Here is a 25118-nt window from a genome sequence, read left to right as displayed (position 1 = left end):
ATTCTTTAGATTATTTTCTTTGTATGTTTCCTCCCATTCTGGGAGAAAAACTTGTTTTGGATTTATCATTTTCTTCTCTCCTTTTTCTACTTCAATGAATTTGGGAGATTTGTTTTAAATTTTCAAACACTACGCTTACAATTTTAAATCCATGAAGGTTGTAGTAAAAACTGAAATTAAAATTTCTTTCTTTGAATTTAAAGCCATCAGAATTAATATTCTAATGGTTTTTAGCACTCAATCCTATATATACTTACACAAAAATACAATACTTTGTTCATTTGTTGCATTTTATAAAACCTGACAATGATGTTGTAAGAATGTAACATTACAGGTCAATTTCTTTCATAAACAGAGATGGGAATCAAACCTAAACAATGTATTAGCAAAAATAAATCCAGTATTGCATGTGAAGAATAATAGTGATTTATTTCAGGACTTTGTGTTGCATTTAAAAATGGAAACAAATCAATGTACTCCAATAACAGAATAAAAATGACACAAGAAATCTCCATATTATGGACGGTATCTGTTGAAATTCAATTTTCCATTCAATATTTAAAAAATATAGAAAATAGAACAGAACTTCCTAAAAATTTGATCCCATGAATCAACAACAACAAAAAGAACTCCATCAAATATCATGCTTAATGGTAACATATTGAAAGCTACCCCCCATCCATCCAAAGGTCTGTAATTAACTAGTCAGGGATGTTCATTATCACCTCTGGGTATATTCTAGCATTGAGTACATGTTCAAAGTGAAAGGCATGAGAGTGCAGGAATACAGAAGTTCAGAAAAGAGAGACTGAGGTACAGATGGACCTCAGACTAGAGGGTACTGCTCAGGTGTGAGTGGAGATGGCAGAATGTTCAAGAGCTTGGGCGACGCAGGGTCATCGGGACCACACAGTTGCAGGGATTAAAATATGGAGAAAGGGTGCTAGGAAAGTAATATTTAGAGAAGGTGTAGATGGGAAAGCCATGGTTTGTGACATTATAAAAGGAGACAGTGCCAGCCTCGTAGTCTAAGAAAATCCCAACCCGGCGAGGGGGCACCATCATAGAGAGGAGCAGAGAAGTGGAAGATTCCTCATAGGCTCTATATTCATGTTTATGATGTAGCCCAATCACCCAGTATCCACTTTGAGGTTGATATCTGGAGTAAACATTTCGATTATTTGTAAACTGGTTGAAACAGTATGTGGGTTCCGCTGAATTACTGCACACCCCCAGGATCCAGTCAGTCTTCTTGGCCACATCTACCTCCCAGTAGTGTTTCCCAGAGGAGAAATGTTGGGAGCCCAGGATACCACAGTCATAATGCTCTTCCAGGTAAGACTCAGGCAGCATGGCACCCACAAATCTCACTTGTCTTCGGTTTTTAGACATGACAAGATTTAAGTTAGCCGTGTGTGGATTCAGAGTCACGTCCACTGTGGGAAAAGATACAACATCAGCAGGGGAGGATAGGTACGTGGGTCTTAAGACACTGAAAAGAGGAAACACAGAAGTGGAGGAATTGGAACCACATGGGGGTATGGAGGGATGGTATTAACACTTCGTGCCTTAGAGTATGTGGGTATGTCAGAGTAGGGGGGGAGCATGTGAAAGAGAATAAGGACATGTTGCTCAAAGATGCCATGCTGGCTACTTACCCCAGTAGCTCTGGACATCCGTCAGTTCTGTAATGATAATCAGAGTCAATCATGTTGCACAGAACTGACAGTCTCAGGTCTGCTGTCTCCCCATCATGGATTGAGGGGGGAGGCAGGGACTTCTGTAAAAATGCAAGTTGGCCATCTCATTCCTCCTTAAATATGAACTGTATCTTTTGCAGCATGCTATGTCCCTCCCTCTCTGACCTCTCTCTGCACCACTCTCCCCAAATATCAACTCTTCGCTCTATTCTATTTATTGCTTGGGCTACAATAATTCCACATCCAAAAGCTGTCCCTTGAATCTCCTCACCTCTAAACACTCGCAGCATCCTTTTCAGATCTGGGACTCGAAACATACTCTTCAGCTTGGTGGGCAGAGCTTCTGGCTTCTTTAGGGTCCAGAACTCACTTCTAGAGAGAAGAGACCTTATGAATCTCCTACACTGCTGCCCTTGGGTTCTTCCAACACCTGTCTCCCTCATCTCCCTGGTCCCTGGGAGAACTTCAACATTCTTTCTTGAAGAAAATTAGCATAATTCAGCAAAGAGCCCTAGCACTGGAACCAAAGACTTGGACTAGAAACTAGCTTCTCAGCATCTGTGTAAACTATGATAAGATCTAACCCTTCAAAGCCTCATTTTGGTTGGTTTTGTTGTTTTTGTAAAATACAATCATTTTCCCTTCTCTCTCTACATCTTAAGATTATATAAAATTAAATAAAATAGTGACTGGGAAATCCTTTGCTTCCTCTAAACAAGATACAAAATGCTTACAAGTGCCACCTTAGAGGGTCTACTACAAGGGGCTGTGTTGAAGGGAGACTGCCAGGAACCTGCTGCCAGGGCTCTGAGAGTATTGAGTAAAGGGCTTCTTCTGAAGACTGAGTTTAGGCCTTAGGGTCTCCCAGAGGCCTAGGGAGAAAGGCCTTCAAAATGAGGCCTGTCTCTAGGAATATTACGCCAGTTGGAGAAAGGAGACATCTTCTCCAAACTGAGAGTGAAGACTTCAGAAAGGACAACAGTCTCCCTATTTCATGTGTCTGTGAGGAGCGTAAAGGTACCAGGTGTGTGGACAACCTTAGCCGTCATCTTGATGGATGAAATTCTAGAGTATGTGATAGAGAAGAAAACAGCTTTTGTTCCAGGCCTAAAACAACTCTTCTCAAGATTTCACATCTATGTTTTTACTGGAATTGAGAAAAATGGAAGTCTGAGGAGAAATAGGTAGCAAGGCAGGACTGTTCTAAAGCTAAGGGAGAAAGGGAAATTGAAGGCAGATGCCCCAAGAACTGATTCTTGGACCTTGGGAAACACAGATGGGAAATTTCCCTCTGATAAAAGACATGGACAAAGAAAATCCCTGTGCAGATTGAGGTAGCTATAAACTACTGGAATCAGGGCTGGAAGCAGGTAGAGTTTTGTGGCAAAAAGGTTCCATCATAGGATACTAGAAGAGTAAATGATACTGTAACCTTTTATTCTTAAGAACCACTGTCCCCAATTTGTGACATCCATCCCCACCCCATCACTCAAATTCTCCTACCATAGAAACCAGGTCATTCCCTTTAGTTCAGGGAACCCAAAAATCCTCATGATGAGCAACTCAGGACATCATAGTCCTAAATCTCCCGTCTTGTGATTTTTCTTCTTTCCTTTTCCACTGACCACAAGATAATTCTATGGGTATCGGAACCTTTGTCAATCCAAGGGAACCACCCTGTATTCTCCTACACATACCTTTTCATGACATCACTCACATCCTAGGAAGCAAAGAGAAATTGTTAAGGCAAGGAGTTATAGGTCTTATCCTCTAACACAGCCTCATCCATATTCCTTATCCATTCCCCACAACCCCATGATATCATGGAAATAAAGATGGACCCAATATGGAGGCTACAAAGTGGAGATAAGAACTCAAAGTAGACTGTCCCTGAGGCTCTATGTAGGAATGTTGGGAGATGATTCAACTCATCAATAGCACCTTTATTTTGACAATAGTGTGTGTGTGTGTGTGTGTGTGTGTGTGTGTGTGTGTAATGTTATATATGCACATCACCTATTAGCACTAGAGAATCTCACATGATTAAGTCATAATTTCTGTCCTTGAGATGCTTACATTCTAGTTGCTAAGGATACAAGAGTCTTAACTATGCTTATTTTTCAAACTTTGCCTCTTCTAGCCCTCTAAGCTATCCTTGCTGACTTCTTACAGTTTTCTTGATTTTGACACACACATGTGTTGATGATTCCCAAATCGGAACTTGTGCTCAGATCACTCCCATCTGCACCAGCAAATGAGCCACCGACACCACAAACTCAAAATGTTTAAAGCAAAACTTACTTTTTCTGCAACCATGAGGTCTCGTATCTTCCATCTTCCTCAGTGTTACCAGCATCCATTTAGTCACCACATTTAGACAAAGTATCATCCTAAAAACTACCTTACATTCACCCTGATGTCCCATCTTAGGCCAAGCCAGTCCATTTCATGCTCGCAACTTCTTTTAGCCACCTGGTCTTCACTGTCATCACTGCCACCTCCTCCCTCGCTTGAGCAGAAATGCCTCATAGCCTCCCACTTGGTCTCCCTAACTTCTGCCTCGTTACCACAATGACTGAAAAAAAGGCCAACGGTTTCATCTATTTTCTCTGTGTCGGGGCTATCTTTAAACTGGCCTGCATGTGGGAAGCAGTGGAGGTGGTGGATACGTGTCAACTTACACCAAATAGCCAAGGTTGTGTGGGCCTTAAGGCATGGCTGTACTGAGGAACCCAAATGGCCAAATCAGGGTGCCACTTCATGGCTCTTTTTCTTTTGTTAGTGTTATTCTCAGGGGTCATATTTTGAAACTTGAAAGCTGTGGGCTTGCAGCAGCTATCAAATCTTACTGCGCAGCAATGCCCCATAGATACAGAAAAGAGAAGAGGAATGTGTTTGTGCTGGACAAGCTCTAGAAAAACGGACTGTGAGACAGCACTCAAGTTAAGACGCCCCCTGGGCAAGTCATGCTAATGGGTGTGAGAGTATACACAGGTGCCTGGGCGAGCGACATACACTGATGATCCCTTTGCATGTACGGAGCAATTTTTACATCTTGAGGGGTCTGTGGAGAGGCAAGAATGGGAGCAGGGAGAAGCGTCAGGGTAACCCAATGTCAAAGACGAAGCAAAAGGGCAAGAAGAATAAAATGAAGATGGGAAATCAGGAGTGCGGAAGAATGTCATAGTGACATTCTAGTAATGACCCCAATAGTAGGGCGCAAGAACAGGCAATGATTATTTACCACCAAAGGGAGAAGAGGAAAGCAAGTAGGCAAACAGAAAGTAAGGAACAGCCTGAAGGTTCCAGGTTACAAAGTACATCCTGTCTCCACCTCATAGTCACCCTATTCACTCTATGCAGAAAATACCTGCTCAGATTTCAACTTCAATTCAAGCTCCTGCACGAAACCTCTCCAGATTTGACACCTGGCACCCTCCCAATACACACATACGCTCACGCACACACACCCCAGAGTCCAGTCTTCTCTGTGCCTTAAAAAGACCTGTTCGAACTTCTATCACAACACGTTAAATGATTCTGCCCTAAGAAGACAGCAAAGCAAAGAAGGGTTGGTGATTACATACAGAACCTCTAAGTACTTGAGCTTTGTAGGCGTTTGCCGGGGACTAAGCTGGGTGAAAAGTACCTGACAAATCCCAAGTCAGCATCAGAGACAACAGGTGCTGAATGCCTACCTCTTCTCAACAGGAGAAGAGGCATTATGTGCCCCACAAGGGTATTTGGCAATATCTGGAGGATTTCTGGTTGTCAGAGCGGACAGGGGTGGGGGGTGGGGGGTGGAGCTACTGGCATCTAGTGGGTGGAGGCCAGGGATCCTGCTAAACATGTTACAATGCACAGAGCAGCCCCTCCCAGCAAAGAATTCCCAGCTCAAAATATCAATAGTGCCGAGATTCAGAAGTGCTGCTGTATAACATCAATGGATATAACAGAGCTTCTCCACTGTATCAAATAAAGTTTTGGACCTCAGTTTATACATAATAAGTAAAAATGAGACATTCCCCTAGCATTTGTACTTTAATTATTCCATTCTTTATCCGTGACCTCTACACAGTTTAACAGGTAAAAGGCCCAAGTGGGCCAAACGAATTGTTTTCTTGCCCCCACCAGGTCATCAGTCCCATGTAAGAAGGGAAGGAGGGGCGCCTGGGTGGCGCAGTCGGTTAAGCGTCCGACTTCAGCCAGGTCACGATCTCGCGGTCCGGGAGCTCGAGCCCCGCGTCGGGCTCTGGGCTGATGGCTCAGAGCCTGGAGCCTGCTTCCGATTCTGTGTCTCCCTCTCTCTCTGCCCCTCCCCCGTTCATGCTCTGTCTCTCTCTGTCCCAAAAATAAATAAACGTTGAAAAAAAAAATTAAAAAAAAAAAAAAAAAAGAAGGGAAGGAGAGTTAGTCTCCCTTTGCCTGGACCGTCAGACCAGGGGCTCCTTCACATGTCTCACCTGCAGCAGCTCCATTGCCGACCCCTGACACCGAAGCTCCAGGTCTGAGATGAGCTCCCTCAGTGACTGGCTCTGCTGGTCCAGCTCATCCTCAGCCTCTTCTAAAATACTCAGCCCCTTCCTCTCTTCCTCCTCCAGCTTTTTCAACTGTCGCTGCTCTTCTTTGTCCAGGATGCTTCTCAACTTATTAAACTGTGTCTGGATCCTGTGTCTCTCAGGTTCCATCTGATTCTTTAAGAACATGCAAGAGGAAGAGGCTGCTAGTCTGTTGAGCTGAGGGTCTCCTCTCTGGAGCGGGGATGGGGGGGGGGGGGTCTGGCTCAGCACTGCTCTTGGGGCCAGGTCTCACCAGGAGAGGGTAAATGGGGGAAGAAGTCCTGCAGAACCTGTTCTTCCCTTCTGTTCTCTTTTCAGCTCTTCCCAGACCATGAGCCCCAGGCTACCTTATCTAGGCCTCCTAGATATAGACTATGGCTCCTGGGTGAGGTCTAGATTCCAAGCTGCCTCCATGGCCTCCCATGCATCTGCATTGGCCTCTCCTTCCAATTCGGATACCAAGGTGGGAATGATCGGCCTGTGTGAGACCTGTCTTTCCAGCAGCTTTCAGAGCTTGAAACCATAGAATAAGGTCTGGAATCAGGAATTGGGGGCCACCAATGGCCTTTCCTCTCCTATGTAACTATCTTCAAAAACCTGAATTCCTTTTTGATGTATTCATTCTCTGACTCCTCCTTCCCCAACTCCACAGCAAGAACAATACCCTTGTTTGTAAGGGTCACAGTGAGGATGGGGCAAAGGGAAGCTCTTCCAGCCAAATGAGGGAACAGACAGGACCAGGGCTCCTTTGCCCTCGGTTCCCATGCCCTGCCCTGATTCCTGTCCCAGGACACCTTCAGGAAGAAATCTCTCTTACCTTCCAGGATGTCCTCTTCCCTATGATAACAGCTTTTAGTCTCTCGGCTTCCTGCTGCTCTTGCCTCAGCTTCCTCAGAGACTCCTGGAACTTCTCCTTAAAGAAACATCAGGTCAAGCAGGGTCAAGCGCTAGCTTGTCTCCGTGCCCAGAACAGAGTAAATGGGGAAGAGATTATGCTGACCTCAGAAGCCTATCCTGCTGGGGCTGAAGAACTGAGAAGGCCTAAGGATCTTTTATGTAGAGTGGATGCAGGCTGATTGTCTCTCCTCCCAGGGAAAAAACCTGCCCACGAAGGACTTTCCTCCCATTGCCACCATATTCCTCACACTTGATCCACCAAGGCCCCTAGCTGCGCCCCCCTCCCCTCCCCCCACATCATCCTCTGTTCATGCAGAGCAGGTCTTGAGCAAGAAAGAGATAAAGTTACCCTTGGGCAGTGAGGGCCTTTTCTAGGTTCATCCTCTAGGTAAACAGGAAAACTACAAAGAAATTGCGTTGCAGCATGAAGAAAAGTTACAATCTCCTGCCAAGGCCCCCTGCTCCTCCTGCCTTCCTGCCATGTGGGCTCCCACCTGGTACTCATGGGCAACCTCCTCCATGAGGACTGTGTGGTGACCACGGTGCTCCTGAGACCGCTCACAAAGCCAGCAGATGAGCTTCCCATCTTCCTTGCAGAAGAGCTGGAGTTTCTCTCCATGGTGTGCACAGAGACTCGCCTTCAGCTGCATCCCGGGGCCCAACACCACCTCTCTGAGTCTCTCTGCGATGCTGGCCAGGTGCCGATTCGGCCGCAGGTCCCCGGGCCGGTAGCTGGTCTGGCACACAGGACAGCTGCTTTCCCCTTCTTGGCCTATCACCCCTTCTGCGCTGTTCCCCGTGATGCAGGCCTGGCAGAAGCTGTGGCCACAGTCTATGCTCAGGGGTTCTGTCAGGAGCTCCAGGCAGATGGGACAGGTCACCTCCTCTTGTATGTCCACCAGGACTGCTGAGGTCATTGTAGCTATTCTCCTGGCTCCTGCCCGCCTAGCTGAGATTTCTAAGACACCTCCTGCTCACAGATCCTGGGTAGATGGGCAAACAAAAAAGGGTCAGAGTAAGAAATGAGGGTGAATACTGGGTGGCCCAGTCAAGTGTCCAACTTGGGTTCAGGTCACGATCTCACAGTTCATGAATTCGAGCCCCAAGTTGGGCTCTGTGCTGACAGCTCGGAGCCTAGAGTCTGCTTCGGATTCTGTATCTCCCTCTCTCTCTGCTCCTTACCCACTCATGCTCTGTCTCACTCTCAAGTAGAAATAAACTTACAAAGAAAGAAAGAAAGAAAGAAAGAAAGAAAGAAAGAAAGAAAGAAAGAAAGGTGATTAAAAGGATGCTGGGTATTCTGAACAAAGAGATCAGATACCTGGGGCAACAAGGGCCTCTTATCCTGGCTTCAGACATGTTATTTACCCCAACTCATACTAGACGTCAATTTGTGCTCTCAGTAGACAAGAATTATAATTTCTCTTTACTCCTACTGGATGGAGGGACCAACTGTGGCCCATGAGAAGTGGCCTTGTGTGAGCCACCATCTGTTTGTTCTCATCCACCAAAACACACCCTTGGTACTAAAAGCACCTAACAGGGGCTCCTGAGTGGCTCAGTTGGTTAAAAGCACCAAAACACGCGGCTACCTCAGGATGTGTGCACTTGCTGTTACTGCTTCAAGAAAGACCGTTCACCCTGATATCCGCCTGACTCAGGGACTTCATTCCACACTCTGCTTTCATGCTCTCTTATCAGAAAAGCTGGCTCTGTCTAACCTAACTGAAGCATGGCCACTCTTATAAAAATCACTCTTCACATACTAACCTGCTTCATTGTTCTTTTTATCACCACTTAAATGTACATCTTTAATTGCCTGAATCCTCCCACTAGAATATAAGTGCTAGAGATCGGAGACTGTTTTTGTTCATTACTGTAGCTCAGAAATAGCAGTGTCTACACATAGATCCTCAACTTTATTTTTACATTTTAATTCCAGTATAGTTAACATACAGTGATAAATTGGTTTCAAGTGTAAGGTCCTCAACTTTTGATGAATAAGAACCTCCTTTTTTCATGAGCTTTCTTGTGAGATTCATTTATTGCGAAGACACTTCCACCTTCTTACAGGTCTGTTCCATACAGAGCCCTTTCATCCCTCATGGTCACCTTCCCAGAAAAAAACAAAAACACCAGCAATGACCACAATAACATGAGGTAATCTTTTTATAAAACTTTTATACCTAGTTGTGATTTAGAAATCACATTCCCCTGATTTCTTTAACCCTCATAGAAAAAACCCTGAATAAATAAGTATTTTTGGCTCTTTGATAAAACAATAGAGACAGACATTAAGTGACATAATAAAATCAAACAGCTTCTAAGTCATAGAGTTGGCAGAACTTAACATGTCCATAATCCTAGTTCAAGGCTCTGTCCTCAAAGTCAGAACTTTAAACAGATGTTCAGTGGTGAAGGTGGTAAAAATCAGACACAGACCCGGGGCTTTAGGGATGTGGAAATGAGAAAGGTCCTGCTTGATGAAGAAATTTCACCAGGGCCTGTGATAAATTTTGACAGGAGCCTCAAGGGATGCATGTGTTGAGAGAGGAGAGGGGAAAGGTGGGGCTGTTGAGACCACGTGCCCTTCTAGTGTAGGACTAGTCCCCAGAGAAAAGACCTAAGGAAGATGTATGAAGGGACAAAGAGGTCTTACAGCATTTCAGGCAAGTACTGAATCACTAATGGGATAGAAATGTGTAAAAGTGGGAGGAAGGCGGGAATGAAGTCCTGATACATGCTGCAGCGTGAATGCCCTTGACAACATCAGGCCAGGTGAATGAAGCCACACACAAAAGATCACATATTATAGAATCCCATTTACACAAAAGGTCCAGAGTAGGTGAATCTTAGGCAGGGAAAATAGATTAGTTGATGAGGGAGAAAGAATGGGGAGTTACTGCTCAGAGGTTTAGCGTTTCTTTACGAGGTGATGAAAATTCTGGAATTAGATAGTGGTGCTTATTGAATACATTTGTTACTATACCAAAAAATATACCTTAAAAGGGTGACATTCATGATATGAGAATTATATCTTAATAAACAAAGTGCATGAGAGGAAGAAAGAAGAGGAGGCGGCTTACCCATGACCTCCAGTGCAAAGTTCTCCCCGACTCTCAGCTTGTATAAAAGGCATGTGATGGGAGAGTACTGGAAAGTCAAGCATGGTTCTATAGCTGCTGTGGGGGAGATAATGATGAATGAAACAAATACTCCCCAAGGGTATATACTATTTAGACTCCCAGCAGGAAACAAATCTACTCTCGAAGACACAAAGATAGATAACCGTGATTAATGCAGACAAGTGTATATGAAATGTGTATGAAGGAAATAATCAAATACCATTTTCGGATCACTTCTATGTGCTAGGCAATGGCTGAACTCTTTACAGATATTATATAAGCAATCCCCACAATCATTCTATCAGGGAAGTTTAATAACATCTATTTTCTGAATGTGAAAAGTGAATTTCTTAAAAAGGTGTTTAACTACCAAAAGTCTCAGAGTGAGTAAGTGACAAAGTAAAGATAACAATCCAGTTTTATGCAGTTTCAAATCTCAGGTTGTTAATCAGAGACCCGTCTGGTCCTTAAAGGGAGAGAATGTTCTCTTCATGCTACCCACATCACCTGCAAGGGCACTCCGGTCATGAAGTGGCTCAGCTTGCTTCTGTCCATATCCTGACCAGCGCTGGTCTCACTTTTTGGCCACACTGCTTCAGGATGGAATCCCAGTTCTTCCTAGCATTTAAAAGCATCCAACAGGGGGGCGCCTGGGTGGCTCAGTCGGTTAAGCGTCTGACTTCAGCTCAGGTCATGATCTCACGGTGCATGGGTTTGAGCCCTGCACTGGGCTCTGGGCTGACAGCTCAGAGCCTGGAACCTGCTTCCGATTCTGTGTTTCCCTCCCTCTCTGCCCCTCCCCCACTCATGCTCTGTCTCTGTCTCAAAAATCAACAAACGTTAAAAAATAAATTAAAAAAAAAGCATCCAACAGCTCTTTCTAAATTACCTACAGGCTCCTTCCCCAGCCCAACTCTGCTTCATTCCTGGCATTACATCTTGCAGACTCAGGCTGCCTCCTTTTCCCTGGCAGTAGAGGGCAGAAAAGAAGGCATTGGTACTAGAGTAACATGGACCCAGGTCTAAATCCTGAATTTATCAGTGTCTAGTTTTAGAACACTGGAATAATTCCTGATCTGAGATGTGGCTTCATCTTTCGTGCACTGCTGAAATCATTTCTCCCTTAGGAGTACAGTTGTGATAATTGTCTGAGCCAATGCAAGAACTAGTTATGGTCACACCTAAGCTGGCACAGCTCTCTGATCTTCTGGTGCTCTTACCTCTCACCACAAGGAAAAGGGCCTCTGGATATTTTTACTGGGGACAGAGCAAAGTCTGGTAGACAGATAGCCCTAAATAAGTATCTGTTACAAGAATTCATGAGGCACTTTCTTACCACTTTTCGTATCTTCTTACTTCTTTTGGACCTACGATGAAAATCCACTATTTCCACTCATAACAAGATTTAATGAGATGGCATTTAAGGACAACATGAGAAAGCTCAGCCTGAGCCAGTTGCCTCTGTGTGCCTGGGGTAAGGGTCAGTTAAAAAAGCTAGAAGCTTCTCTAACTAGACAACTAGTAATGCTAGAATTTACTCTAATTTTATTTCTTGTCTGTGCTGAATTAAGACAGATGTCCTTCTCATTGAAAAACACTATTTTATTCTCATTATTAGAAGTTTTCAGTTGTTAAATTATATTACTATTGTCTTAAATCACAAAGAGAATTTTTTAAAGACATCTTTCTTATGCATGCATGTATGTATGTATGTATGTATGTATGTATAGAGTGAGTGTGTGTGTTCTGGCATTTAATCACTTTCCTTGGAAGCCATTTGTCTGCTTGCCTAGCTGGAGCCTTGTCTGGGACATGAAAGAGCCAGCTCACAAATGCACTGCCTTGCTAAAAGCACACTAGCCCTGGGCTCCCAAATGTGACCTTCATGTACAGGATAGGCCACAGGGCATTTCTGCCTCCTGAAAGCAATGTAATGCAATAATAGCCAAGTCCTGGAAATAATACATAAAACCATTAACTGGTAAATGAACACATTTTGGTATATCCATACAATGGCATATTACCAAACAATAAAATGGAATGGATACTTAACCACAAGATATACTTCAAAAGCATTATATAAAGGGAAAGAAGCCAGATACCAAAGGTAAGTTTCTATATGATTCCATGTATATGAAATCTTAGAAAAAACAAAACTACAGTACACGAGTTGAAAACTGACTAGTGGATGCCAGTGTTCAGGGGTGTAAGAAGGGGATTACTTGCAACAGGACACAAAAACTTTTGGGGGTGATGGAAATGCCCTTTATATAGGATTATGTTGGTGATTACCAATTGTCTACATATCAAAGCTCATAGAATTGTGTGCTTAAAGTTAACTTGATAGATGTAAATTAGAACTCATTAGAGCTGACAAAAACAGAAAGAAGAAATGTATTGAGAAAAATTGAAGGCGTGGCTATCTTCTAAGCATGAATTAGAACTGAGCTGTCAAATATGGTAGCCACTTGAAGTGTGGCTAGTCAAAAATGAGATCTTTTAAATATAAAATACACACCAGATTTCAAAGATTTTCAAATAATCTAAAATGCAACATTAACTATTTTTATATTGATTAAATGCAACATTAACTATTTTTATATTGATTACTCATCCTAAAAATTGACACATTGAGTTAAATAAAATATATTAAAAAATCCGTTTCACCTGTTTCTTTTTAATGAGGCCACAAGAAAATTTAAAATTATACATGTGGTCCCATATTTCTATAGTTCTTGTTCACCTAATGCAGTACTATAGATATTCAAGCCAAAGATTTTTGAGCAGAAAAGATGATCTAAGAGTTGTCGCTTCTCAACGTGTATAAAGTTGAGGCTGCAGAAAAGAAGAAATTGTGAAGGAGGGGAGCACAGAGCTAGCATGTTTGAGTAACCCTTGCCCACATCCCTGCAGGCCTTTGACCACCCGCAGCAGCGGAGCGCAGCCCAGAGAGGACATAACAGGTCAATTCAGCCTCCCTTGGAGGCCGGTCTCAGAGCAGCGTGGCCGGGCTGAGATGACAGCCCGGCCGTGTGAGTGCAGATCCCAGAGCCCGAGGTGCCTGAGTTCAGTGGGTCAAATTTGCAAATGAAAGAGGCCAAATTCATGACCATGCAGAACTATTAAATCAGAAGCAGATGCCTGAAAAAGAAGGTCAGGTGGTCGGCTATCAGCATTGGCATCCAATGGAACTCTTTATGCAGAATCTCAGCCTCACCCTGGCCAATTCAGTTTCTGCAATTCAATAAAGATCCCCAGGTGATGCCTATACACAGACAGGAAGGCTTCAGAAGCACTGTTTTAGATACGGGCGCTTCCTCCACAGGCAGATGCAACACAGGGGGCAAAGTAGCTAGAAAAGGGTGGGGAGAGGAAGATTCAGAGAATGGCTGATATTTAGATCTGAAACATCGGAAAGAATGGAAGCTCACAATTCAGTATCAAAATGGCTGCAGAAAAAAAAGCCAGTGACTAGGCAGGGAATACTGAAGGTTAGCGCAGACTGGGGGCTCACAATAAATTAGAAATAAGATGGCCAGGGCTGCCCACCCCCCCCACTCCAGCTGGTAGGTCTACTGAAAATGCAGCAAAAACCCAATTGGGTGGAAACTGCTTTCATAAGTGAGTTTAGTTTCTCATGCTTAGGGAATAACGGTATTTTTTTTTAACCTTTGTGTAGAGTTATTCTACTTTAACCTATTATCTGGAATGGATTATCTAACAGGTGGCACTTGATAAATATTTGAATTGGAATATTATCTGCTTCACTTTTTTTTTTAATTTACATCGAAAGAATCTCTATCCCATGCGTTTCAGAAACTTGTAATAACTTTGCAAATTCTTAAAATATTGTCCTGCACAGGTTTTCTTCTTCTCCCTGAGTTTTAGATAATCCATTAACTGAGGGTTTTTTTCTAAAGAATAGTTCATAAAATCCTTATTTTCCCCTTGCATTTGTGAATCCCAGTTGAAATCCCAACTTTTAAAAACTCTTACATTTTTAACTTTAGATGTTAGCCATATTCTTCTTTATTATTGTGCATTTTAACATATTGTGTTCCCCACTCTATTTATTCTTGCAAAAATCGTTTTAATTGTGGATTTTAAAATCTCAGCATTGAGTTTGTCAAGAATAATGACTTGATAATTTACTATTTGTAGTCGCCTATGTGTTTAAACCCTCAATACTCACCCAAACTGTAGGGTACAAATATTTCTCTGTCCATTTTATAGATGGATGAAACCTACACTCAAAAAGGTCAGGGTCGGAGGCAGAATTTGGACACAGGGGGTTCTCAAGCACACATTTCTGCCTCGATTAACTAATCAACGTTGTCACTAATTTGAATTCACTGAGTTGGGGTGAGGATGAAAAGAAAAAAACGATCAAGTCATCTATATCATGAGCTCGGAAAAGGAAGGGACTTCATGTCTTATACTGACCTGTCACCTCGGCCAGAAGTGACAGTAAGTGGCGCGTCACAGAAAGGCAGACATCTCCCGGTGGCCGGCACGTCGAGAGAATGAGAAGCCGGAGAGGAACTGGCTGTGAGCAGCCCCGGGTGGTCAAGACTCTCCAAGTAGTTTTAAGTAGATTGTGAGGGCCAGAGGGTGCGCGGCCTGCTCGGTTCCTCGACAGGCAGGGCTCCAGGGCCAGCCCCGCCTCCGAACGGACCCGCAGGTCTGGCGAGGGCGGAAGGCTCACCCCCCCAACCCCCTGGCGAGAGGTCAAGGCCTCCCGGGTGGAGGATGAGCGGTGTCACTTCCTGGGGCAGAGCGGCTGAGACGGGGGAGGGGGTGCTGACCTCAGAATCCACGCCGTCCCACGGTTTGCGCCCATTCCCGAACCCAAAACTTCCAGGGCTGCACCCCCTTCCCCCGCATCCTACCGCCCCCTAACACCACCCTTTACACACACTACTCCCGGCTCCCAAGCCAGGCAGGGGTCGCCGGGCCTTCCGCGCTCCCTTGCCAAACTCGAGTCAACTCGAAACCGCAGAGGTCTCCGTCGCTCTGGTCCACCCGCGAAGTCCCCCCCGCACCCCAGCCTGCAGGGCGGGCGGGGCTCCCAGCGCCAGCGGGGACAGCGGTGGCTGGCCAGAAAGCGGACTTGCTCACTAACCTGGACTCTGGGTCTGGATCGGAGCCGAGGACTCGCAGGAGCGGCAGCCTCCACCCACCCCTGCCCAGAGACTCCGAGCCCAGAGGCGGGGCGAGGCGAGGGCCAAAGGTTGCTGATAGGGCCGGCGCGTCCCGCGGCGCGGGGCCCGCACTCCAGGGGTGTGGTGGCCGGGGCCCCAGCTGCCAGAGGGGGCGCTGTTCCGCTCATCTGGGAGCCGCGAGTCTGGGGCCTGGGGGAACACCTGAGCGCCCGAGAGGGCACTTGTGCATCGTCTTCACTTTACCGGAGTCTTCCGATCTCACGTCAGTATTGAGTAACACTGATAATACAGCCGTACGCTCTATTAATTAAATTGTCTGAATAAAAGAATCCAAACGTATACGTGTAGGTAAAGATAACCGCCTCGCACCATAATGGTATGCTTTGCAAAGACATCATTAAAAGGTATTAACTTAAAAACTGTATCTGCAATTTTAACCTATGTGACCTATGTACACTATGAGAGACGATAGATACGTGTATTTAGGTCCTTGTGCATACATGCAAAGCTTACGACGCCTGAGAGCTGTAGCTGTAAGGTTTCAATGGCACAGCAACTCTTAAGAAGAAAAGGAAGGGCAAACGTTTTGCCTCAAGAGAACTGAGGAGAGGAGCCTGACTCGGTCTGGGAAAGAGGGTTGGGGGATGGGAGCCTGCAAGGAGGAGGGTGTCCAGACCGAAGTCAGGACAGGGGGTTGGGCAACATGGCTTTTTTTCACTTGGCATACTACTTCTAAATGTTCATTCATGTTGTGCCATGTATGAGTACCTTATTCCTTTGAGGGCTGAATAGTATTCCATGGCATGGATTTTCCACATTTTGTTTATCCATTCATCAGTGTTTAATTTTTTTCTTAAATGTCCATTTATTTTTTGAGAGAGAGACAGAGAGACACAGAGGGTGAGTGGGGGAAGGGCAGAGAGAGAGAGGGAGACAGAATCCAAGCAGGCTTCAGACTCTGAGCTGTCAGCACAGAGCCCAACCCAGGCTCAAACTAAGGAGCAGTGAGATCATGACCTCAGCTGAAATCTAGAGTCAGATGCTGAACCAACTGAGCCTCCCAGGCGCCCCAGTTCTTAGACATTTTAGACTGTTTCTATTATTTGGCTTTCATGAATAATGTGACTATGAATTTTCTTGTACATTTTTTTTTTTAACTTAGGCCTTTTGTTTTTCTTGGGTATATACCTAAGAATAGAATTGCCAGATCATGCATTTACTGTTTTGAGAATCTTCCAGATTGTTTGTCAGCACCATTTTACATTCCCACCAGCAGTGTAAGAGGATTCTAATTTCTCCATATCCTTGCCAGTATTTCTTATACTCGTCTTAGTCTGTTATAGTCATCTTAGTGGGTGTGCAGTGGTATCTCACTGGTATTTTAGTTTGCATTTCCCTAAGGATTAATGGTGGTAAGCATTTTTTCATACACTTTACTATCATTGGCATATCTTCTTTGGAGAAGTGTCTATTCAGATCCTTGGCCTATTTTTTTAAATGGGTTGTCATTTTATTATTAAGAGTTCTTTATATATTCTAGATTCAAGTCCTTTATGAATTCTGATTCGTAAGTATTATTTCCCATGCTAAGGATTGTCTTTTCATTTTCTTGATTGCATTCTTTAGAAGAACAAGTTTTGAATTTTGATGAAACTCCTTTTTTGTCACTTATACTTTTGTTGTCATTTCTGTGAAGGCATTACCTAATCCAAGGTCATGAAGAATTATTCCTATATATTTTTTAAAAACTTTTATAATTTGGGGGTGCCTGACTGGCTCAGTTGGTTAAGCGTCCAACTTCAGCTCAGGTCTCGTGAGTTGGAGCCCTGCGTTGGATTCTGTGCTGACAGCTCAGAGCCTGAAGCCTGCTTCATATTCTGTTTCCATCTCTCTGCTCCTCCCCTGCTTGCACTCTGTCTCTCTCAAATATAGAATAAAAAATTTTTTTTTAATTTAAAAATTTTTGTAATTTAGCTCTTATATTTAGGTTTACAATCTATTTTGAGTTAATTTTTATTGTGTGAGATAGAGGTCCAATTTTATTCTTTTGCATGTAGATATCCAGTTGTCCCAGGACCATATTCTTTCCCCACTGAATTATCTTAACATTGTTGGCAAGCCACTAAAGAGTTTTAATAAGGTGTGTGTGTGTGTGTGTGTGTGTGTGTGAGTGATGGTATGGGGCAGGTAGGGAATGACATGTTCTGAATTTGAAAATGTAAATTTGTAAATGTAAGAAAAGATCACCTGGCTGCAGTGAGCAGGGTAAAGATGTCTGGAGGTAACAAATTCCTCTGTTCCTTTAGTACAGAGGAAAACATGCTTAACTAGATGCTCTTGAGTTTGGATGAAAGAGAGTGGATCTGGGAAATACTTGGTTGTCTCTCCATGTGAGCTGATGATAATGTGTAGGTGGGGATTAAGGATAAGTAACTCTAGGTGCATATCCAGATTTCTTACTCTCACATCCTAATGAAGGACATGAAGAAGAAGAGGTGAGCTAAGAGTACAAGTAAGAAGAAGAGAAATGTGAAGTGATATTCAAGGGAGCACACTGAAAGAACATCTTTCCAGGGAAAGCACCCTGAAGAAGCAGAGCAAAGGGCCAAGGAAAAAGCTCAAGGGAGCCCTGATGTTAAAGAAGGCCTGGGGTAGGACAAAATAGATAAAGGGAATTAAGAGGTATACATACTTCCAATTATAAAATAAATGTCACAGGGATGAGAAAGTACAGTATAGCAAATATTGTCAATAATATGTAATAACTTGGTATGATGACAGATGGTGACTACGCTTACTGTGGTGAGCACCGAGTAATGGATAGAATTGTCAACTATGCTGTACGTCTCAAACTAATATGACACTGTATGTCAACTCTACTTCAATAATCAAAAAAATTTTCTTAGGTTTATTTATTTATTTTGAGAGAGAGCAAGAGTGCACATGCAAGTGGGGGAGGGGCAGAGAGAGAGGGGAGAGAGAAGTGCAAGCAGGCTCTACACCATCAGCACAGACCCTAATGTGGGACCCAAACCCATAAACTGCGAGATCATGACTTGAGCAGAAAACAGACGCTTAACTATCTGAGCCACCCGGGAATAAAACAATTTTTTAAAGGAAAAGTCTGAGCTCTAAGTCTGGAAAAGATGCAAAGGAAGGATGGTATCTAGCACAGGAATTAGCTCAAAACTCATTTCATCAAAGGCTTTTTAAAACAGGAGGATAAATCAGTAAATCAAATAGTAGATAATTGATCCCATTCAATACAACTTGCATTTCTTCTCTGACTTGTGTTTTTCTTGAGATTAGCCACTCTGAAATTCCAAGCCAAGTGGCACACTGTTGTGCCGTTTTTAAAATGTCTTTTGATCTTTCAAATCAGTTCAAGTTCTCTTACCAAGGTTTTCTTGATCTCTCTTATTTCATTGACTCTTATTTGCCTGCAATGTTGAAACCCTACTTCATGCAAGCCCAATCCACCACCCTCGCTCTTTACAGGCCTTTAAAAACTCAGTTTTTGCTCCTGAAATTCAGCTTATCACAGAAAAGACAGTGAAAGATGGAAATCCACTTTACAAAGAAACTCTGAGAAACTCAACTTACGTATGTTTGCGTAAAGTTAACTGGCATATTAGGTACCGAGTAGGTGTTTTCCTGTAATGTGTCTGCTAGTTTACTTTCCATTCAATAAGTATCTTCTATGGGGTTTGATTTTTATCATCTTATAGGCGGGGGAAAGTGCAATTATTTGTATTTTGGGTAGACCTTTTGGGTGTCTGGGTAGGTGGCAGCTAGGAGGTACACAATGCTGAAATCAGGGAGATCAACTCCCAGATGATTGAACTGGTCCAGATAAAACTAAATTAAGGCAATATATTGAGATATGAAAGAACTGATAATACAAGCTGCTGAGCTGGAAAGATTAGGCTCTGTGACAGCAACATATTTGAAGGAGGAGAAGGAGGAATCTGAGGTAGATTTTTATATTAAGCAGTTGGGAGGATGGTGAGACTCTACACCAAGGTGGGGAGTGATGGAGATTAAGCAATTTGCTGGGGGAAAAATGCATGTTTGTTGTTCTTTAAATCAAGTGTGCATTACGTGGATATCATTCAGATGAAATTAATGCATTCTAATTTCCAAGTATCTAGCCACTAGACTCAGTATAGATTTGTGAGCCAACATAATATGTGGGGGTTAAAGTCAGAAGATTCACTGAGATCTCTGAGGCATATGTATGAATGATAGGAAACAAGGGCTGAAGAAAAATACACTGAACTCTAAGATAAGGGGAAATTTCTGCATTCTTATGTGTATATCTAGGGTGTCGAACAATGTACAGAACATATTAATTATTCAGAGTTGGCTTGTGGAAGGAAGGTAGAAAGGAAGAAGGGGGGAAGGAAAGAAGGGCATGACTCCTCTTTGCTTCCCACAAGTGTCTCAGGCTCTAGACACTAGAGATCACATTTTGCATTTTTCATGTACCGTGGTGGGTTTCTAGAATAGTCTGCCTGGGTCTTGCTTTTCTGACCTCAATTTTAACCCTTTCTAAAAGAGGGTGTATTCTGTGATTTCTGGACTTAACCGGTCTTTCTTTGCTCTCACAGGAGGAAGTGCAAAGTGTCCTAGAAAGGAATACATGGATGGGGTTGGGGTAGAGACTGTTAGTCACTTTGACTTGTGAAGTCTGGTATGAGCCCTTGTGAGAATCACAGGGCAAAGAAGATGGGATATTGAGCAGTTAGCAGATACAGGTCACTGATCTGGCTACCAAGGAGTCACGATCAGCAGGAATGGACAGATGTCTGTGGTAGGAGAATTTGTCAAGATCTCAAAGTCAGTGGGGGAATGTAGAGTAAAAGGAGTCTCAGGATTAGTAATTCTCCCAGATTCCTGTGTCCTTACATTATTTTTATTACTGCAGACTTGGTTATTGGTCTGAGCCATACTTTACCTGTTGATCTCATCATTGGATGCTCATTTGCCTCTTCAAATTCTGAATCGTTTCTGGGACTTGCAGCATTGCAACTTGTGCTTTCCATCATTGTGGAGGGAAGAACCCGTCTGGCCCTCAGACCATACAATACCCATACCCTAGATGATGGAATTTCTAGCGTCTTTCCATGTTTAGTTTCCATGCTTACTGTAAATGCCTCTCCTGTGGGGTTGAGGTCACTTGAGTTAAAAGATCCTTCTCTGACTGCTTTTAGCTCTTTCCATACTCACTTGAATTGCCAGGCAATTTGTCCTCCATGAAGCTTTGGCTTTAGTTCAGGAGGCAAAGATTCTATGTTCCTCTGGACTATGGGAAAGACGTAAGGCAACTTGAACTGTAGAACACACTGCTGCATTCCATGTCAGCAAGATGTTCTACACTTGTATCCAGAGACTTTAAGAAGCAAAATGAGGACAGACTTATATAATGGTCTTCTGGTAGAGTCTGTCAGTTATCTCTGTGTCTGACATAGGGAGAGAGTGGAGAAAGAGGTATCTCTTTTTTAGGTAGGGAAGAGGCTGGGAGCCAGAGCTGTCTTCTTTCTTGGGCAATCAACCATGACCTCTCCTGTAGTCCCTTAGCATCCTACACAGAGACCTAGAAATTTACTTGAACAAGCACAGGAATATGGCGATTTCTACACCACAGTTCTACACCACACTGAGTATGCCTAGAATACTGCTTTTGCTGTATAAACATCTGGTCTCATCTAGCTGGAAAGGCCACTTTTGTGAGCAAACTCTCATCATTTTTCTTCCTCCATGTTTGTATCATACATTTAATATCACCAAATACTTTTAAGCCATTATTCAACATTCATGACAACTCGGGGAAATAAAATGGGCAAGAGATTATAATCTTGTTTAAGAGATGAGGACAGAAGCATGGCTCCCAGAAAACTAGAACATAAGTCTAAGTATAAGGCATCTACTATCCTAGATAGAATTGGATTCACTTTAACATATTTTATTCATTAATCTTTCTAACATTGTAGTCCCACTCCCAGGAGTATAGATGAAAACTAGCTGGGAACTTATAAGAAACAGGGCTTACCACCATTAGCCATTAGGGACATACAGTTCAGAGCCACAATAAGATACCATTTCACACCACTTAGAGGGCTAGAGTTGAAAAGACAAATAACAAGTTTTGTCGAGTCTGTGAAGAAATTGGGACCATCATACACTGCAAGAGGAAATGTAATATGGCATGGTCACTTGGAAAGCAGCCTGACAGTTCCTCAAAAGGATAAATATAGCTACCGTATGACTCAGCAATTCTTTTAGGTATATACCTAAGATAATGAAAACATAATTCCACACAAACACGTGTATCTGAATGTTCATAGCAGCATTATTCATAACAACCAAAAAGTTGAGACAACCCAAACACCCATTAATTTATAAATTGGTAAACAAATGTAGTATATTCATACAATGGCATGGTATTCAGCTATCAAAAGGCATGAAGTACTGATATATGCAACAACATGGAGGAACTTTGGACACAGTCTGCTAAGGGAAAGAAACCATAGAAAGGATCACATATTGTATGATTCCGTATGTGAAAAGTCCAGAATTGATAAATCTATAAAAAAAAGAAAGTAGTTTAGTGGTTGCCTAGGGCCAGGAGGTGGGATGGAAGAAAAAGGGACACTGGTTTTGTTGGGGGAGGAGGGGAAATGGGGATGTTCTAAAATCGGTTGTGGTGACAGTGGCACGGTTTTATGAATACAATAGGAGATACTGAATTATACACTCCAAATAAATGAATTGTGTGGTATGCAAATTATGTTTCAGTAAAGCTCTTACTTATATTGGAAGAAAGAAAAGAAGGAAGGAAGCAAGAGAGGAAGGAAAGTAGGAAGGAGGGAGGGAGTGAGGAGGGAAGGGAGGAAGGAAGGAGGGAAGGAAGGAGGGAAGAAAGGAAGGAAGGAAGAAACTGGACTTATTTCTTGGAGCAGAAAAAGAAAGAGAAGTGTGGGCCACGGGCCTTTCAATATTTCTTATCTGGTGGCTCCATGCCTTATTCAGGGCTTCAAGCCTGCCTCTTCCATTCCATTTAGTTTTCTGTATCAGGGTGTGCTGGACGATAGCCTTTACACAGCTACTTCATGGCCCAAGGTCAGCTTTTCTGCGCTCTGTCACCAAGCTTGGATCACACCGTAAACTTGCAAAATTTCTACAATTCTCCACTCGACACAGTCCACTGCTGAAGTCTGATAGAGAGGCGAAACTCTCTGTAGGAAGGTTGAAGGACACCTGGCTTCACCCACCTATATTTGCATATACAGATCAGGACCAGAAGCTAGGGCAAGTTCTGGGGATGGGGGAGGGGTAAAAGAGAAAAGAATGGAATGGGGCAGTGTCTTGAAGGGATGGGAGGAGCAGGAAAAGCCTGCTATAGGGAGGAATTCAAAGTACATCCAGTCGTTCTCAGTCTGTGGTTTTGTCAGGAATGTTGCAATACCGATCAGAAAATTGAAAGAGGAAGGAATGTGTATCCCAAGCAAGGAAGAGCTGTGATAGGACCCTGAACAGCAAATACAAAGGGCTTGGCTATTGCTAGAGGCCAGTAGATGGTGATATTGAGGCCTCGGCCTCAGGGATGTTTATTCTTCCTTCCTGATTTAACACAAAGAAAAACATCTTGAAAACTTAGATCAATCTGAGGGTTGATGGGGGGTGGGAGGGAGTGGAGGGTGGGTGATGGGTACTGAGGAGGGCACCTGTTGGGATGAGCACTGGGTGTTGTATGGACACCAATTTGACAATAAATTTCATATTAAAATAAAAAAAATAAAAAAGAAAATAAAGAAAAACATGCCCACATCCCATATGTTCAAAATAATTAACTAGGAGAGTCAAATTGAAGCATAACAGCATGGTTAATAGTTAAGTATTGATTAAGTTTGGTTTTACAGCTTAGCCTTCCCCCATATCACAGAGTCAATACATCCGTAGTTTTTAGGATCCAAATATTTTTTTTAAACGTTTATTTATTTTTGAGACAGAGAGAGACAGAGCATGAACAGGGGAGGGTCAGAGAGAGAGAGGGAGACACAGAATTGGAAACAGGCTCCAGGCTCTGAGCTGTCAGCACAGAGCCCGACGCGGGGCTTGAACTCACGAACCGTGAGATCATGAGCTGAGCCAAAGTCGGACGCTTAACCGACTGAGCCACCTAGGGGCCCCAGGATCCAAATATTTTTGTAAGCACCTAGGAAGTCCCGGAGTCCATCATTATGCATTTAAGACAGAAAGGAGCCTGGGAGAACTCCACTGGCTTGTGGAGAATAGCTGAAGTCCATTTTGTCCAAAAGGAGCGTAGAATGTTGGAGTGATGCCCCAGAATCAAGAGAGCGACCCTCTGCTTCAGAGAAGGAGCCCTTCCCCCACCGAAAAGACAACAATGAGTTTTCCATCATACCTCCCTTCTCAGGATGCTCACCACCACTCACTGCTTTGAGACCTTCACAAACAATGTCACTATGCATTTTATCTCTGTTTTGTCACATACAAGAAGCTCGTGATTCGAAGTCATTGCTCAGACTCTCATCTCCATAAGGCCCTGGATATCCCTAGTTTTGATTCCACATACCACCCCTCTCCAAATTTTGAAATTCTTCACTGGACATTCTGGGACTTATAGTCAGCTGTCAGAAAAACTCAACTTCTTGGAATATTTTCTTTCCTTTCTTGGTCTTGCTCCTGACTCTTTGTTTCTGTCTCTGTCTCTGCCCCTCCATAATTCTCTTATCATGATTCTTGATATTTCAAGACCTAGGGGTGTCTAGGTGGCTCAGTTGGTTAGGTGTCGGACTTTGGCTAAGGTCATGATCTCACGATTGATGAGTTCGAGCCCCGCATTGGGCTCTGTGCTGAGAGCTCAGAGCCTGGAGCCTGCTTTGGATTCTGTCTGTCTGTCTGTCTCTCTCTCTCTGTCCTTCCCTCACTCACACTGTCTCTCTCTGTCTCTCAAAAAATGAATAAATGTTAAAAAATATGGAGTTTTTAATTCAAGACCTAAGCTGAAGTTGGACGCTTAACCAACCGAGTCACCCAGGTACTCTGTGAGCACAGAGCCCACTTTGGAACTTCTGTCTTTCTCTCTCTACCTTCCCCCCCCACTCAAAAAATAAACATGAAAAAATTTATAATAGTGACAAATTTGGTAGCAACAAAATATCCATTAAAACACCATTTATTTTGTTTTGTCAGGCTAATCTCTTAAATAATCAAAACAACTCTGCAGTAGGTGTTGCTACTTTTTTTACAGAGAAGGAAAAGAAATTTAAAGAGGTTCCATATTGCCTAATGACAAACGGCTGGTATGTACTGAATAGGGTGACTTTCTCTAACTCAAGTCTGAGTGGCTTTAAAGCCTTTGTGGAACTTGGGGAAGTTTCCACACCTAGTAAGCATATGGGTATGGCATTGGGGCTCAGGGATTCAGACTTCATTCAAGTTTTTCAAATACATTAGTTTGTATAATACTATGGCAATTGTACTTGCCATAATTACTAAACTTGTGCACATGTTGTTTTGTATCTGTGAAGGTCAGTCTGGAAAGCAATTTCCTTTGTGGTTGCTGGATCAAAGGAGAAATGCATGAGAATTTGGTTGAGGTATTTCCAAATTCCACAAAAATTGTTGTATTTTATATTCATGAGTAAT

General features: G+C 43.2%; 1 protein-coding gene across 3 annotated transcripts; it reads right to left on the bottom strand.

Moving 5' to 3' along the window:
* Nucleotides 1-403: 403 nt before the first annotated feature.
* TRIM6 (tripartite motif containing 6) lies at nt 404-15553 on the bottom strand. Of its 3 annotated transcripts, none has more exons than XM_003992869.5 (8): nt 15404-15553; nt 7651-8139; nt 7077-7172; nt 6164-6394; nt 3398-3420; nt 1972-2072; nt 1659-1685; nt 404-1436 (listed from the first exon to the last, which is right to left on the bottom strand). In XM_003992869.5, exons 2-8 carry the CDS (start codon nt 8071-8073, stop codon nt 874-876), a joined length of 1464 nt encoding a protein of 487 aa, XP_003992918.2. In that variant the 5' UTR covers nt 8074-8139; nt 15404-15553; the 3' UTR covers nt 404-873. The 3 variants fall into 3 exon arrangements, with proteins under 3 accessions (XP_003992918.2, XP_044894766.1, XP_044894764.1); XM_045038831.1 differs by having other exon boundaries at nt 1972-2069; XM_045038829.1 differs by lacking the exon at nt 15404-15553 and adding an exon at nt 14725-15385.
* Between the last annotated feature and the right edge of the window lie 9565 nt (nt 15554-25118).

Source organism: Felis catus, chromosome D1 (assembly GCF_018350175.1).
Source record: "Felis catus isolate Fca126 chromosome D1, F.catus_Fca126_mat1.0, whole genome shotgun sequence".
NCBI classification, from domain to species: Eukaryota; Metazoa; Chordata; class Mammalia; order Carnivora; family Felidae; genus Felis; species Felis catus.
This window is presented reverse-complemented; position numbering and strand designations above follow the sequence as displayed.

What these genes read in the sequence shown, in the direction of transcription:
- TRIM6 (XM_003992869.5), bottom strand. Translation starts at nt 8,073, where the DNA reads ATGACCTCAGCAGTCCTGGTGGACATACAAGAGGAGGTGACCTGTCCC. An exon ending in GGAAGAGGACATCCTGGAAG is followed by an intron (nt 6,395 to 7,076) that starts GTAAGAGAGATT and finishes ATGTTCTTAAAG; the next exon opens with AATCAGATGGAACCTGAGAG. An exon ending in GATGCTGCGAGTGTTTAGAG is followed by an intron (nt 1,686 to 1,971) that starts GTGAGGAGATTC and finishes TTATCATTACAG; the next exon opens with AACTGACGGATGTCCAGAGC.